The following is a 13600-nucleotide window of genomic DNA, read 5'->3' as shown; positions in this document are numbered from 1 at the left end:
TATCCACCCAGTCCCTACCTTCAACAGTGTCTCTCTAAACCCCTTCTTACTTTATAGCTTGGGTCAAAAGGTATCCTATCAGTGAAATATTCTCTAAATATCTAATGGATTTGATTCCTCATCAGACTTTCTCTCATATTTTGTTTCTATCTTTACATCCTATCAAGCACTTTAAAGCTTGCTCTTTGCTCCCACAAGGATGTAAACCCAGTTTCATACTCCAGTTTTTGACTCAGTTTAATAAGCCAAGGAGACAGTTTATAGACATATAATAAGTATATTATATATTCATCTTTTTGTATATAATTCATCTGTTTTTATTAGCTGCTTCATGAGAGCAGAGGCATATTCTTGCTCCTCATGGTATCCTTTATATTAATTAGTATATTAAAGAAGATGCTTAATTAACTGTTTGCTAAAAGAATGCCTATATAAATTCTGCTTATTTCTAATTCCAGATTGCTGATATTTTTCTTTCTTAAGTTGGTGAATCTGAGAACAAACAAGAAATGACTTGCTCAAATCTGCTATGGTGGTAAGCAACTTAGCCATGCCTCCTTGACCTCTTTTGGAGATAAATGCACCCCAAAGACTCATCCAATGACTTACTAACTAATAGACCTTCCTTTTCCAATATGTAAATACATCAACATCTTGAAAGTGTTATTGTACTCTTTCCATAAAAAGAAAGTGCACTTATAAGTCAAATATAACCAGCAAACACTTACAAATGCCATAATGTTTTTATTCTATTTTCTATGCCCTCTCTGTGTTCATCTGCATCCACGAAGCTTTAGACTTGCAAAACTTTCTAACTTGTCCTGGATGGTGGCAAACAAAAGAGGTATTTATATGTTTTGATAATAATGGTATTAAGACTTCTAAATTTATGGATGTATTCTCAACAATGAAGTAGAAAAGAAGGAAGATCTAAAGAGGTTAGTGGTGTCAATGAATGGGTTCACACATTTCTTTACCGTAATTCCAAAAGTTGGTGGATAATACCCTGGAGTTATGATACAAAATAAAAAATGATGCTTTGCGCTATTTATTAAATATAAGAAAAAATCTGACTATATACAAAATGTAAAGGTAAATGAACCTTAGTAACTATTTATTCTAACACCTTTATCTTATGAATAAAGAAACTAAGGTCTGAAAAGGTAGTAGTAGAACCAGTGGCTATATTCCCTTAGATAGCAGTCTAAAATATGGGAAGCTCTGAAATTTAACGCACTCAAAGCTGTGAGATTTTTCTATGGCCAAGGAGGGGATCATGTAGCCTTAGATGAACCTAAAAGATTCTCCCCAAACACCAGTGTGATTATTACCTGTAGTCAAGGAGGAGTGCAAATCATGAATACTAGTCAGGGAGAGCACACACACTTATAGGGATTTGGTTATGGTTGTAGGACCCTGCGCCATAGCCCCATCTCAAGACATGCTTCTCCTGCAGCCATCATCTTAAACAAGGGTCTCCTGTTTGCTTAAACTTCCTAAATTCTTGGGAAAATTCAAATTACAAGGAGCACAACTGCAACTCTTGCAGGATTGATCCATATCTGAACATGTTTTGAGATCTAGTCAGCCAAATTTTATAACTAGTTTTTAAAGAGAAGACTATATTTACTACATCAATTCTCTTTTGTCTCCTTCCTATTTGCAAGGGCCCAGTACATTGTAGAAACTCAATAGATTTGTTATTTAAACAAGAATTTTAATGGACTTTGCTTCAGATTAGAAGTGTATGTTTGTGTTTCTTTCACACCATTCATTGTTAAGGATTCTTGTGTCTCTCCTTATTTTCACTTTCCCCTAGTAACCATGTCTTTCTCTGGAGCCCCATCAGTATCAGTACAGACACATCCTCACAGATATGTGTTTCTTTCCCTCTCCCAGTTTTCTTGTCCAACCAAGTCTTCAGAAATAACAAGGAGTGGGAAAAAGTGGGTAAGAACTGGACTGGAAGCAATAGCAGCCCGATTTTACTCTGAGAGCACTGGAAAGAAGTAAAAAAAAAAAAAAAGAAAACTTTTGGATTAGCCACACAACGAAGAGGAAGAGTCCGTAGGCAGTCAAGCTTCCTTTCTCACTTTCAAATTGGGAAGCAAGGACTAAGCTCTCTCACGACTCCAAATGATGTTCAAGGAGATCTGGTCAAATCTATAACAGAATCAAAAGTTCAGCAGCAAAGATGACAGGTTTGGCTGCATACTGCCAAGGGAGACACTCGGTTATTTCCTGAGGACTCAGAGGTAAAATCTGAACTGGCTGGGCAGAACGACAAGTTTGGCTTGAACATAAAAAGTTGTCCATCACTTGTCACTGAATTCTCCCTTCTAACCACAAAAGATCAGCAAATGGGTTATTTTATCAGTGTGGTGGGATTTCCTACCTCTGTAGCACTTGAGTAGTGAACCACAGGAGACTCCAGAATATATTTTTAAAGTCAATGAAGATGCTGGGATGTCCTTGCTCAGCTCAAGATCTTGTTTTCTCCCAGAGCCTTCCATGCAACTCCCCCTTGTTGGGACTGGGGAGTGAGGTCAGAATCACAACTGGTGATATCACTGTCTCTATGGCAACAGTGGTGAGGCTGCCAGAAACTGACTGGTCAAAAGGACAAAAGGAAGGATGATGATATACTACAAGGCTCTGATGTGTGTGGAAGGATTAGGCTTGCTTTATCCTAATTCTCTCCTTTGAGTGTTCAATTTAGGTGGGGAATAGGGAGAGGGAAATTTTGTCAATGGATTTCACTTAAGACATCAGGATGACTAAGTATTAAGTATCAACAAGTCTTGGTGGCTGTAGGGGAGAACAAGAAATAAAAGAATTGAGGACTAAGTTTCTTATGCAAAGTCCCAGAAATCATTTCCATTTTATGGAGTCCACAAAATGGACTCTTATTACTTATAAGCATCTTGCCTTTTATAAAAAAAGAAAAATAGTAACAACACATTTTGGCATATTTTGCTTAAATTGACAATCTCTGGAATAAAATTTCTCTTACATGGTCAGAGACACAACAGCATGAATCCATGCTGGGATATATCAGGCCAAGAGACGTTTCCTTCAAGGAAGTTGGCAATTCCTTCTAGGCCTGTGGAGAACTTTCCCGAGCAGTACATTCTCGTTGGAAATGTTCCCTTGGGTATTCTTTATGGGTCAAATACAGGACTAATATGAGAACATGTCAAAAGTTCATGGAAAAATAAAATTAAAAGGTAAGCTTATATTGGTGCAAAAATTTTAGAAATCCATGTGGTTTGTTCATGATGTGCATTTTCCATGAACTTTTCCAACCACCCTCATATAGTTCCTATGAAGCAACAAGGGCTTCCAATTGAGGCCATAAGATAACGATTTCAATCGTCACAGACGCCAGTGATGGGTCTGCCACACACTTCCTTCAAGGAAGTTAACTGCTGCTGATCTTTTATACCAGGTCTCAGTTTCTTTCCCTTTACAATAAAGAACTTAAGTCTGCTGATATTTTAAGATCCCTTTGAATTCTATCACTCTATGCTTTTCATGTTTTACTGGTACTTGAACTGCATGTATGTGCATGTAGCAGTTCGTACTGGGCAATGCACCTTCACATCCATGTGTCATCTGATCCTCACAATTACCTGCTGACATAACAGAGCAGGTGTTATTTTCCCTGTCACACATCTGTAAAAGCTGTTCAGGTCACAACCAATAAATAGTAGAACTGGGACTGCAATCCCCTATTTTGGGTGTTAAAATCAGTGGTTTTTCAACTGTACCATGACATCTTGAAATCAGAATTAAGAACCCAAGGCAGTGTTTGATTTAGGGATGTTAAATAATATAACTGGCGATGTTATACAGGGGTTAGGAGGTTGCTGATGACAGTGGGATATCAGCAAAGTGTTAATATTCACAATGATCCCAGAATCAAGAATTAGCAAATTCTAAGTGCTAAGTGAACACGAAGTGCACAGTAAGTGCAGCCTTACTAAGCTTCCCTGACAAAACTCAAAGGTTTCTTTCTTCTGATTCAATTTGGTAGGTGTCCCTTTGGTAACCAGTAGGGGTGTGATAAGTGGAAACAAGTAATTTACAACTCTAGTAATTACCAACTCTGCCAGCCTGTTCCTCTATTCCGGCAACACCCACTCTTCATTTCTGAAAACACCAAGCACTGACAGAACCACAGTGTCTAGAAAGACCCCTCAAAGCAGGCTGTTTTCTGGGCAGTCCAAGGTGTATGTCTTACAAGATCATCGGCTGCTGTCTCCTACTTGGAGCTCTTACAAGGATGACCAGAATAAAGCACTGTATTTTATAATTCAAGTACTTATCTTTCTGGAACTTCCTCGGGATCCAGACAGCTCTTTCTAGAATACTGCAGACTCTCAAAGAGGTTCACAGTTCAAAACACAAAACCAAACCATTGCCCTGGCCAGTGTCATCTGCAGTTTCTCATCTGGATTGCACCCATAACCACTACAGTTCACCTAACGTTTCAGGAAGTTCCCAATGCTCATTCATAGATTGCGCTTTGGGTTAAGAACGCCTGTACTCACACGTCAGGCGGTGATGAGTGCTGCGATAAAGAAATCTAACAAACAGAAAAGGCAAACATCAGGATGGGTGGGATGCTCACCACCTTGGAGAGGATGCTCTGAGAAGCCTTCCATGAGCAGGGGCTTGAGCTGGTACAAACATGACTGATCATTCTAGGAAAATGTAACAGCAAACGCAAGGGCAGCGAGCAGCCAGGGGCTTGAGAAACTCGACCTGCGTTTATTAACTCGGGATGCAGCTTCTGTCCGATTTTTCATCTCCACTCTCCCCCTTCCTGTTCCCTGGGTCCTGAACTTCCCGAGTACAGGGCCCAGGCCTCCTGCTTCCCACAGCCGTCCCAGAGCTGCTCTAGTTGACATTTTCGGGGAACAGTGAACTGAGAGCAAAGTTGAGCGCCTCCACTTAGGATTCCGCGACTTTGTACGCCCTGGTGTCAGGGACTGTATGAACTTCAGGTCCCTTGACAGCGTGAGATTATCTCCACGGCCCATTCCAGATCTAAGATGCTCAAACTTTTCCTTTTCTCGCCTCTTTCCTTCATTTTTCTTCCCTTCTCGGCTGTTCTCTGACACCTTGTCTGTCAACCTTACCCCTACCGCAACCTCAGGCACTGGCCGGCTTTTCCCGCTCGGCGCATGCGCAGACAGTAGCGCGAGATGATGTTTGTCCCAGCTTAGTAGCCGTAGTCGGCCGGAAAGCCGGCCGTGGGGGATTGTGGGAGAAGATGGCGGCTGCCCTGCACCCCTGGGTTGTCCGTTCCTTGCCAATGTCACGTAAGTGTCAGGGGGAAGAGTGGTCTTGGGGATTCCGAGGAGAGCATCCAAGGCTTGAGGGCGAGGTGAAGCGCTGCAGCGGTCACGCCGAGTGCCTGGGCATGTTTGTTTTTCTATGGCCGGCACCGCCTCTGTCCGGTTTTTCCTTTTCCTTTCCCCTTCCCCGGCTCGCGTATTAACTGAACACTTGGCAAGCGGACGAGGGGGGCTTGAGCAACGGGAAGGGATGGGAGAGAGACGGGGACACTTGAAGAAGCTAAGGGTTCTAATGGTTTTGGGTTACGAGAGGTTTTGTGCGGGGCGAGGGGTGGACATTGAAAGCAAGGGAAGAGGGTTTTCATGGATTGGCTTTATGACCTTATGCAAGCCCTTACTCGCTCTCGACTTCAGATCCTAAGTGCCGCAGTGGAAATGAACGTACCACCACGTCAGGGAGTCCGTAGTGATATTTTTAAAAGTACTTTTTTTTTTTTTTTTTTGTCTCCAGTATAGTGTATTAGATCGAGGTGCTGGAATGTGGGGAGAAGAATCAGGATCTTGGTGGGAAGGAAAGTGAAGAGGGAAGGCTATCTTAGAACTTGTCTGCTTCGCGAATTTTTTCTTCTATTCTCAAAATGTAACATTTGCTCTTTTGCTCACACAGAGGTTGGAAAAGCAAGGAATTAGGAATACTGTTAGACTTCATTACCTTTTAGCCCGACTTCCTCCACAAACTTGCCCCAGTCAGCCCCTAAAGTTGTACTTTTCCATCCTGTACTTGTATTTATTCTGTAATACATTGGCTCATACAGAATACCTCATAGAGCTTTATAAAAGATAAAAGTGGAGACTCATTGTTAATTGTAAAGCCACTGGATCAGAAGTATTGAGATCAGCTGTTTGCAACTTAAATTTTTAAAAGCATCGTAGAGAGTTCTGATGTTGAGGGTCATTTTTGTTTTTCATCTTGGGTGAGACTCTTGCGTGCTACTGGGAAGGCAATGGTGCATATCATTCACCTATACAATGATACTTCAGGAAATTCTGGGAAATGGGATTAAAAGATAAGTGTATTTCGATGCAAAAAATATTGAAATCCATGCATATGAAGGATCCTTAATATTCTGGAAAAATATCTATTATGAAAAAATGTATGGAGTTCAGTTTTTTTGCATCATAGTAAGCATCTTTTAATTCCATATCCATGAACTTTTTGAAGTATTTTTTATAGTAAAGATTTATTTGTTTTGAAAGAGTTACAGAGAGAAACAGAGATCCATCCACTGGTTCTAAATGATGGTCACAGTGGCCAGCGCTGGGCCAGGCTGAAGCCAGGAGTCATGAGCTTCATGCAGGTCTCCCACATGGGTTGCAGGGCCCAAACACCTGGGCCATCTTTTGCTGTTTTTCCTAGGACACCAGCAGGGAAGACCAGTGGATGTTTATAGCACTTCCACTCATCTTTTTAGGGTGGTTATGCTTTGGAAGGTCAGAGAGGTTAGGCATTTTCTGTTGACAAAGACAAGGGGGTGAGAGTGCATTTAGGAAGTGTCAGGAAGCAGTAAATGACTACCTGTGTACCTTGGAGGGTACGAAACAGCGAGGTTGACTGTGTTAGATGGTTTCAGGTAAAAAGGTCTTTGAGAGCTGAGCAGAGTTTAGACCAGTGGCTTCCCAAGTGGAAGGTGCAAGAGAAAACAATGGGTTATGAAAATGTTACAACTTTAAAGTGTCATTTTCTGGAATAATAACAATGGCTACATACCAGATACTATTAGAAGTGCTTTAACTATGCTTTATGATGTGTAGGAACATATTGATACTACATGGAACGTGTATTTAGTTTTTAAATAAATGCTTAAAAAACTAATGCATTGTCCATTATTTTAATCTGGACTATTGGTTTGTATCTTGCAGTGGGAAACTGATGTAGATTTTTGGGCAAAAGAACATAGTCAATACAAAATGAATAAAGATTATTGTTTGCCTAATAGTATTCATAATAAATGGAAAAACTACAGAAGCAGGAGCCAAAGAGAAATAGCTTATGTTTATTGAGCACCTACTATATGCAACGTATTATAACAGATACTTTCCCATGCATCATTAATTCTCATATCAATTTCCTAAACTGGGGGCAGGTGTTTTGGTGCAGTGGTTAAGACACTTCTTAGCACACTTGGCATCCCATAGTGGAGTGCCTAAGTTCAAGTCTTGGTTCTGCTTCCTTTTCCAGCTTCCTGCACACCTTGCAAGGCAACAGATGAGGGCTCAAGTAGTCGGGTCCCTGCCACCCACTGGGAGAGCATGGATTAAGTTCCTAGTCCCTGACTTCGGCCTGACCCAGGACTAGCTGTTGCAGGCATTTGGGGATTAACCAGTGGATAGAACATACTTCTGTCTTTCTCTCATTTTGCTTTCCCAAAAACAAACAAACAAAATAAAAACAAAAAACCTCCCTAAACTGTGAGCTCCATGAGGCCAGGAACTTTGACTGACTAAATTTCTAGAATAGTGCTTAGCCAGTATTTATTGAAAAACCAAGCAACCATACGACATGTGACATCAGTGTACTATTACCTTCTAAGGGATTTTAAAGTAATAATAATTGAAAGCAACTGTTCATGGAGTGCTTAAATGTGTGCTAGCAATGTGCTAAATGCTCTGTGCATTTACTATAATCCTCAAAACAGTCTTGGAAGTATTCACTTGTTGATGCAAATGGATCCTTCCTGTTTCAGTTTCTCTGCCATCTTTCCCCTGTTTACTATCCTGTCTTCACTTTTTAAACTCAGAACTCCCCTTAATCATATATTCTTAACTCCCCAGCTCATAGCCCTTTGTCATTAAAAAATAATAATAATAATTGGAGCTGATTAAGCTATGCTTTCCACATATTGCCTGCCCCTGAGCAATGGAGAATGGGACTAGAGCAGCTTCGGAATAACTAGCTGTACTTTAAATTCATGAATACAAATCCCAAATGGATTTTTACCATGGTATTTTTCTAGGAAATTTGGTTTCCCTTTCTCTAGTCATTATTTAACATTGCCAAAGGATTCAGATGAGAACCATCTTTTTTCTCACTGTGAAATTGAGAGCTGATCTGTGATAATTTTCTGTACTCCTTTGTTGAGTGGATGAGCTCCTTCCGCTCAGATCAGCGAGTTTATGTTCAGCCCATGTTCTCTTACCTGTTTACTCCATCTCCTGAATCAGTAACGTTCCTGCCCTTCTGTGCCATTTCCGTCACATACAAATGCGTTACTTCTCTGATTAAAAGTAATCCAAGTCCTCCCTTGTTCCCTGGCCTTGTTTCTCTTTGCCCTTACATCTTACTGCCTCAGGAATCCTCTGCTCTTGTGCTTCCTTGCCTCACATCTTTTTATTCCTGTTCCCATCTGGCTTTCACTCCCACTAATCCATTAACATTGCTCAGTTTAAGGCTTTGTGCAACCAACCTATTCCAGATTGTGTTTCCCTCTGTCCTCTTTGCTGCTTCATTTTGGAGCAGCATTTGGTGGTTAACCGCCTTGGCCTTGAAACACTGTGTGTATTTGACTTCTGCATACCATTTTCTTTTGCTTTTCCTCCTGCCTCACTGGGTGGCTTTTCAGCCTTCCTTACTGGCTCTTGGGTTAATCCCTTAACCTCTGTGCCTTAGCTTCCTCCTCTGCAAAGTGGCCTTAGCGGTCACTAAGGTTGCCCATGTAAAGCTCCTGAAACAGTGTCACATACCGGGTAGGAGCTCTGGAAGTTTAGCCATTAGGACATTATTGTCAGTCTTATCTATGTTTGGTTTTATGCTCTGTGGGTTCAGTCACTATTCAGTAAGTGGGGCCATTTCTCCAATTTCATACTTTTGGATAGAGAACAGCATTGGATTCTAGGCAGAGTTCCCCTGGAGAGTCATCCCCAGAAATCAAACCAAGGCTTTGAAAAGAAATTCCTCTTTGTCTCTCAGTTTCCCCCACAAAGCTCCAGTGCTAAGTTCCAAAGCTTGTTGATTGGAGGAGAAATTCTTTAGCATTTTAAACCTTCAGCTTCCATATATGTGAAAGTTGAGTAACTGCTCTGAAAGTCTGTTGTAACAGATTAGAAGGGACTTAAAATTGGAACATATCATTTATGCTGTATGAGGAATAGTAGATAGAGCTGCACATGTTTCTTGGAGAAGAGAAGACTTAGTGGGAATATAATAGTTGTGCTTTTGAGTTTCTGAACCCTTCAAGTGTTCAGGGTGGGGCCAGCTGGTCTCTGTACTTACATACAGTAGAGAAGGCATAAGCATTGATGCACAAACATTGAGACTCCCTCATAGTACCGGGAAACATTAAAAAGAAATGTTGATTTAGCTCTCTGCTGTGGCCTGGGAAAGCAATAGAAGATGGCCCTAGTCCTTGAGCCCCTGCACTTGCGTGGGAGACCCAGAAGTTCCTGGCTCCTGGCTACAGATCGGCATAGCTCTGGCTGTTGCGGGCATCTGAAGAGTGAACCAGCAGATGGAAGACCTCTCTCTCTTTCACTCTCTCTCTGCCTCTGCTTCTTTATAACTCTTTCAAGTAAAAATAAATAAATCTTAAAAAAAAAAAAAAAAAGAAATGTTGGTTTGAAAGATTTCCAACTTTTTTTTTTTTTGGACAGGTAGTTAGAGAGAGAGAGAGGCAGAAACGTCTTCCTTCCATTGGTTCACTCCCCAAATGGTCGCTACAGCCAGCACAGCGCCGATCCGAAGCCAGGAGCCAGGCCTCCTCCTGGTCTCCCATGCAGGTGCAGGACCCAAGGATTTGGGCCATCCTCCACTGCCTTCTCAGGCCACAGCAGAGAGCTGGACTGGAAGAGGAACAACCAGGACTAGAACCTGGTGCCCATTCTGACTGTTGACCTTGCTAAAAGTTAGGGAATTTTTTCTCCAGCTTTTCACTCCTTTTCTCATCATTTTTGATATTTTTCAATGGTTTTATATTGTCTGAACTGCACTTTTTTGTTTTTAATTTTCCATATTAGTCCTCCACCTCCAACCCATATCATCAGCTTTGATTTTTCTTTAGTCTTCCGTTTCAGGGTCTGAGCCTGGTGAGTCTTTATGTGTTGGGCTTATGCATTATTACTGTTTGTGTTGTTATATATGTTATATTTTTCTGGTCTTCAAAACCTTTCACAAAACACTTTTTCCAGGAGTCCTTCATGATAATATGACTTATTATTCCTTTGCTTTGTAGTCTCTGTTCCTTTCAACATAGAAGTTTATGATGTTTTAATTTGTAACTGTTTATTATGTTTTTTGAACAATATGATTTATCTCCTTAGATAAATTGTATGCCATAGGGCTCAGAGTTTCCATTTCATGTTTATATATTTCCTCACGTCCTGCAGATTTTGTGCACGGTAGTTTGTGCTTATTATTGCGTTTAGTACTTAAATTGCTAAAGTACCGAGGACAAAATATTGTTACGAATTTCTTGGGAAAGAAGCTCTTTGTAGTTGCAGTTACTTCTGAGCTGACATTTACCATTTTTGTGTGCTGTGGGATTTTGTTTAAGGTTCTGCTGTGGCTGCAGTAGCCACCTCCCTGAGTCATGGCCCACCCCATCGCCATCTTCACCATGCCGTTATACCTCATGGGAAAGGCGGGCGGTCCTCAGTCAGTGGGGTCGTGGCCACTGTGTTTGGAGCAACAGGATTCCTGGGCCGATACGTTGTCAACCACCTTGGTAAGTAAAGTGCCTTTAGTTCACTGTGGATCAGTGCCATTTATTAGGATTGTTTCAGGAACAGACGTGAGCAGTTTCCCCTCATTTTAACAGTAATACAAATTGTTCCTATCTTGGATTTATGTAATTTTTATCTGTAGTGGCATTAAGAGCACATCTATGGGGTTAAGCGATTCTGAAAAGTTAACTGCATCTTTAGCATGGCAAAATATGTCTTTTATTAAGCATAATGTCAGTTCACCAATCATACTAGAATTTAAATATTTACCAAATTGCTGCCATATAAAGCATCCATATAATGTTGATGTTGATCTTTGTTTTAATCCATTTTTTAGGACGTATGGGGTCACAGGTGATCATACCCTATCGATGTGATACATATGACATCATGCACCTTCGTCCCATGGGTGACCTAGGCCAGATTATTTTCCTGGTAAGAACCTTTATGACTGATTGTTAGAATTGACAGATGTCAATTACTGTGACATTTTTTCAGAAAAAGAGGCAGTATAATAAAGCAGCTGTTTGATCCCTGAGTGGTTCAAGGGCACTCTCCCAGTCAGTTCCTGTATTTTGTATTTTGGCATAGAAATTCTAGACTAGCAGGTGGCCTTGCAGGTCAGAGTCTGTCATAATTACTCATTTCTGCCCCTGTAGCCCACACACAGCCACAGACAAGATGTAAATGGATGGACATGGCTGGGTTCCTGCAAAGCTTTATTTTCAAAATTAGGCTGTAGGTTAGATTTGGCCTGTGGGCTATAGTTTGCCAACTCCTGCACTAGACCTGTGCTGTCTGGTAGTAGCCACTCCCATATGTGTCTGGTGAATTCTTGAAAGGTGGCTAGTCTGAGTTGAGATTTGCTGTAAATCCAAAATATACACAGCTTGTCAAAGACTTTGTGTGAAGAAAATAATATGCAATATTTGTGTTAATTTTAACTTATATGTTGAAATACTGTTTGAATATATTAAGTTAAAATATTTTACTAAATGAATTTCACTTGTTTGTTTTTACTCTTTTGTGGCTAGTAGGAAATTCAGGATTCTGTATGTGCCTCCTGTTACATTTCTGTGGCACAGTGCTTCTTAGACAGAAATAATTACAAATAGGGCACTTTGTAGCTTGGTTTGCTTCAGGTAGCTTTAACTTAGAACAGTGCTTCCTGAGCCTTCCCTGTTGTCTGTCTCTAATTTGCAGGTTCTTACTTTAGGTCATTCATTGCCAATGGGGTGAGGCAAGGGGAAGGGAAAGTTTTTTTTTTTTTTTTTTTTTTTTCAAAATATTTATTTATTTGTTTGAAAGAGTTGCACCAAGAGAGAGGGAGAGGCAGAGAGGGAGAGACAGAAAGAGAGAGAGGTCTTCCATCTGCTGGTTCACTCCCTAGATGGCCGCAATGACCAGAGCTGAGTGGATCCGAAGCCAGGAGCCAGGAGCTTCTTCTGGGTCTCCCATGTGGGTGCAGGGGCCCAAGAACTTGGGCCATCTTCTACTGTTTTCCCAGGCCATAGCAGAGAGCTGGATCAGAAGTAGAGTAGCCGGGACTCGAAGTGGCACCCATGTGGGATGCCGGCACTGCAGGTGGCAGCTTTACCCACTACACCACAATGCTGGTCTCATAATGGTGTTTTCATTTATTCTTTAACTGAATGCTCACATCTCAGTATAATACTAACTTTGGAAATTGCTTATTTTTAAAGTGTTTTTCTTCTTCAAATTCTTGTTATCAAGTGTTTTCTTGGTCTTCTAGGAGCTTAGATTTGTCCTAGTTCTTTGTGACTTAAGTTTTTGGTCATTTTGTTCATGCCTCAAATTAGAGTATTTCACAAGTGATAGGTGAAAACTTGACTAGCCTGCAGATGGGAGCCACTGTGCCATGTTACATTTATTCCATTCTTTTCTGCAAAAATTTATTGTGTATCTGGCATTGAGCTGAACTCTGTCTTAATGACCAAGACCATAGGGAACTCATAATCTTTTAAAACAGTTTTTATTTATTTTTATTTGAGAGGCAGAAAGCCTCTCAAATAAAGTGGAGAATGTCTGGCCTGTGGGCCTTGAAATCATTTGCTGTGGCCCTGCCAAGAAAACTATAGGCAGGACTCAAAGGAATTCAGTAAATCTTTAGCAGGCTAATGTTTAAGTTGATACTTAATTTTAATTTTTAAGTTGATAATTTTGTATGGCCTGTGAATGATGTTACAGAATATCCAGAAGGCCCTTGGCAGAAAAAAAGTTCCAACTGCTGCCCTAAATGCGCACAATAGCCAGGGCTGGGCATGGCGGAAGCTGGGAGCCCAGAAGCCTATCCAGGTCTCCCACATGGGTGGGACGGATCCAGGTATCTGAACTGTCAGCTGCCTCCCTGGTGTGCTTTAGCGAGGAGCTGGATTGGAAGCAGGGTGGCTGGTACTCGAACCACGTGTGGTGATACAGGATGTGGATGTCTCTAGCTCTTACTTAACCTCTGCACCACATACCTACCCTGACATGTTTGTTTTTTATGTGTTTATATTTGGGAAGGACTGGCCATTTCAGGTATGGTTTCTGTTTGAAGCTGCTGTCTGAGTGGCTCCATG

General features: G+C 41.1%; 2 protein-coding genes across 5 annotated transcripts in view; one reads left to right on the top strand and one right to left on the bottom strand.

The window, feature by feature from the left end:
* The window catches only part of AKAP3 (A-kinase anchoring protein 3), a 38511-nt gene extending 33739 nt beyond the window's left edge, over positions 1 to 4772 (bottom strand). Inside the window, exons 1-2 of one of the 4 annotated variants that reach the window (XM_008259710.4) lie at positions 2396 to 4558; positions 729 to 821 (exon numbers count right to left, since the gene is read on the bottom strand). The gene's annotated coding sequence lies outside the window, so the exon portion shown is untranslated. Of the gene's footprint in view, positions 1 to 728; positions 822 to 2395; positions 4559 to 4633 lie in introns of those variants that run through there. The other 3 variants (XM_051850199.2, XM_051850200.2, XM_008259709.4) reach the window with 3 other exon arrangements.
* A 406-nt stretch (positions 4773 to 5178) lies between these two features.
* Positions 5179 to 13600, top strand: part of NDUFA9 (NADH:ubiquinone oxidoreductase subunit A9) — a 38949-nt gene continuing 30527 nt past the window's right edge. The window contains exons 1-3 of the mRNA XM_002712856.5: positions 5179 to 5327; positions 10850 to 11020; positions 11356 to 11453. Of these exons, the coding sequence (XP_002712902.1) occupies positions 5279 to 5327; positions 10850 to 11020; positions 11356 to 11453 (318 nt within the window). The 5' untranslated portion in view covers positions 5179 to 5278. The remainder of the gene's footprint in view (positions 5328 to 10849; positions 11021 to 11355; positions 11454 to 13600) is intronic.

The sequence above is a fragment of the Oryctolagus cuniculus genome, chromosome 9, assembly GCF_964237555.1.
Source record: "Oryctolagus cuniculus chromosome 9, mOryCun1.1, whole genome shotgun sequence".
Lineage (NCBI taxonomy): Eukaryota > Metazoa > Chordata > Mammalia > Lagomorpha > Leporidae > Oryctolagus > Oryctolagus cuniculus.
The sequence above is the reverse complement of the archived record's forward strand: the minus strand, read 5'-3'. Positions and strand labels throughout refer to the sequence as shown.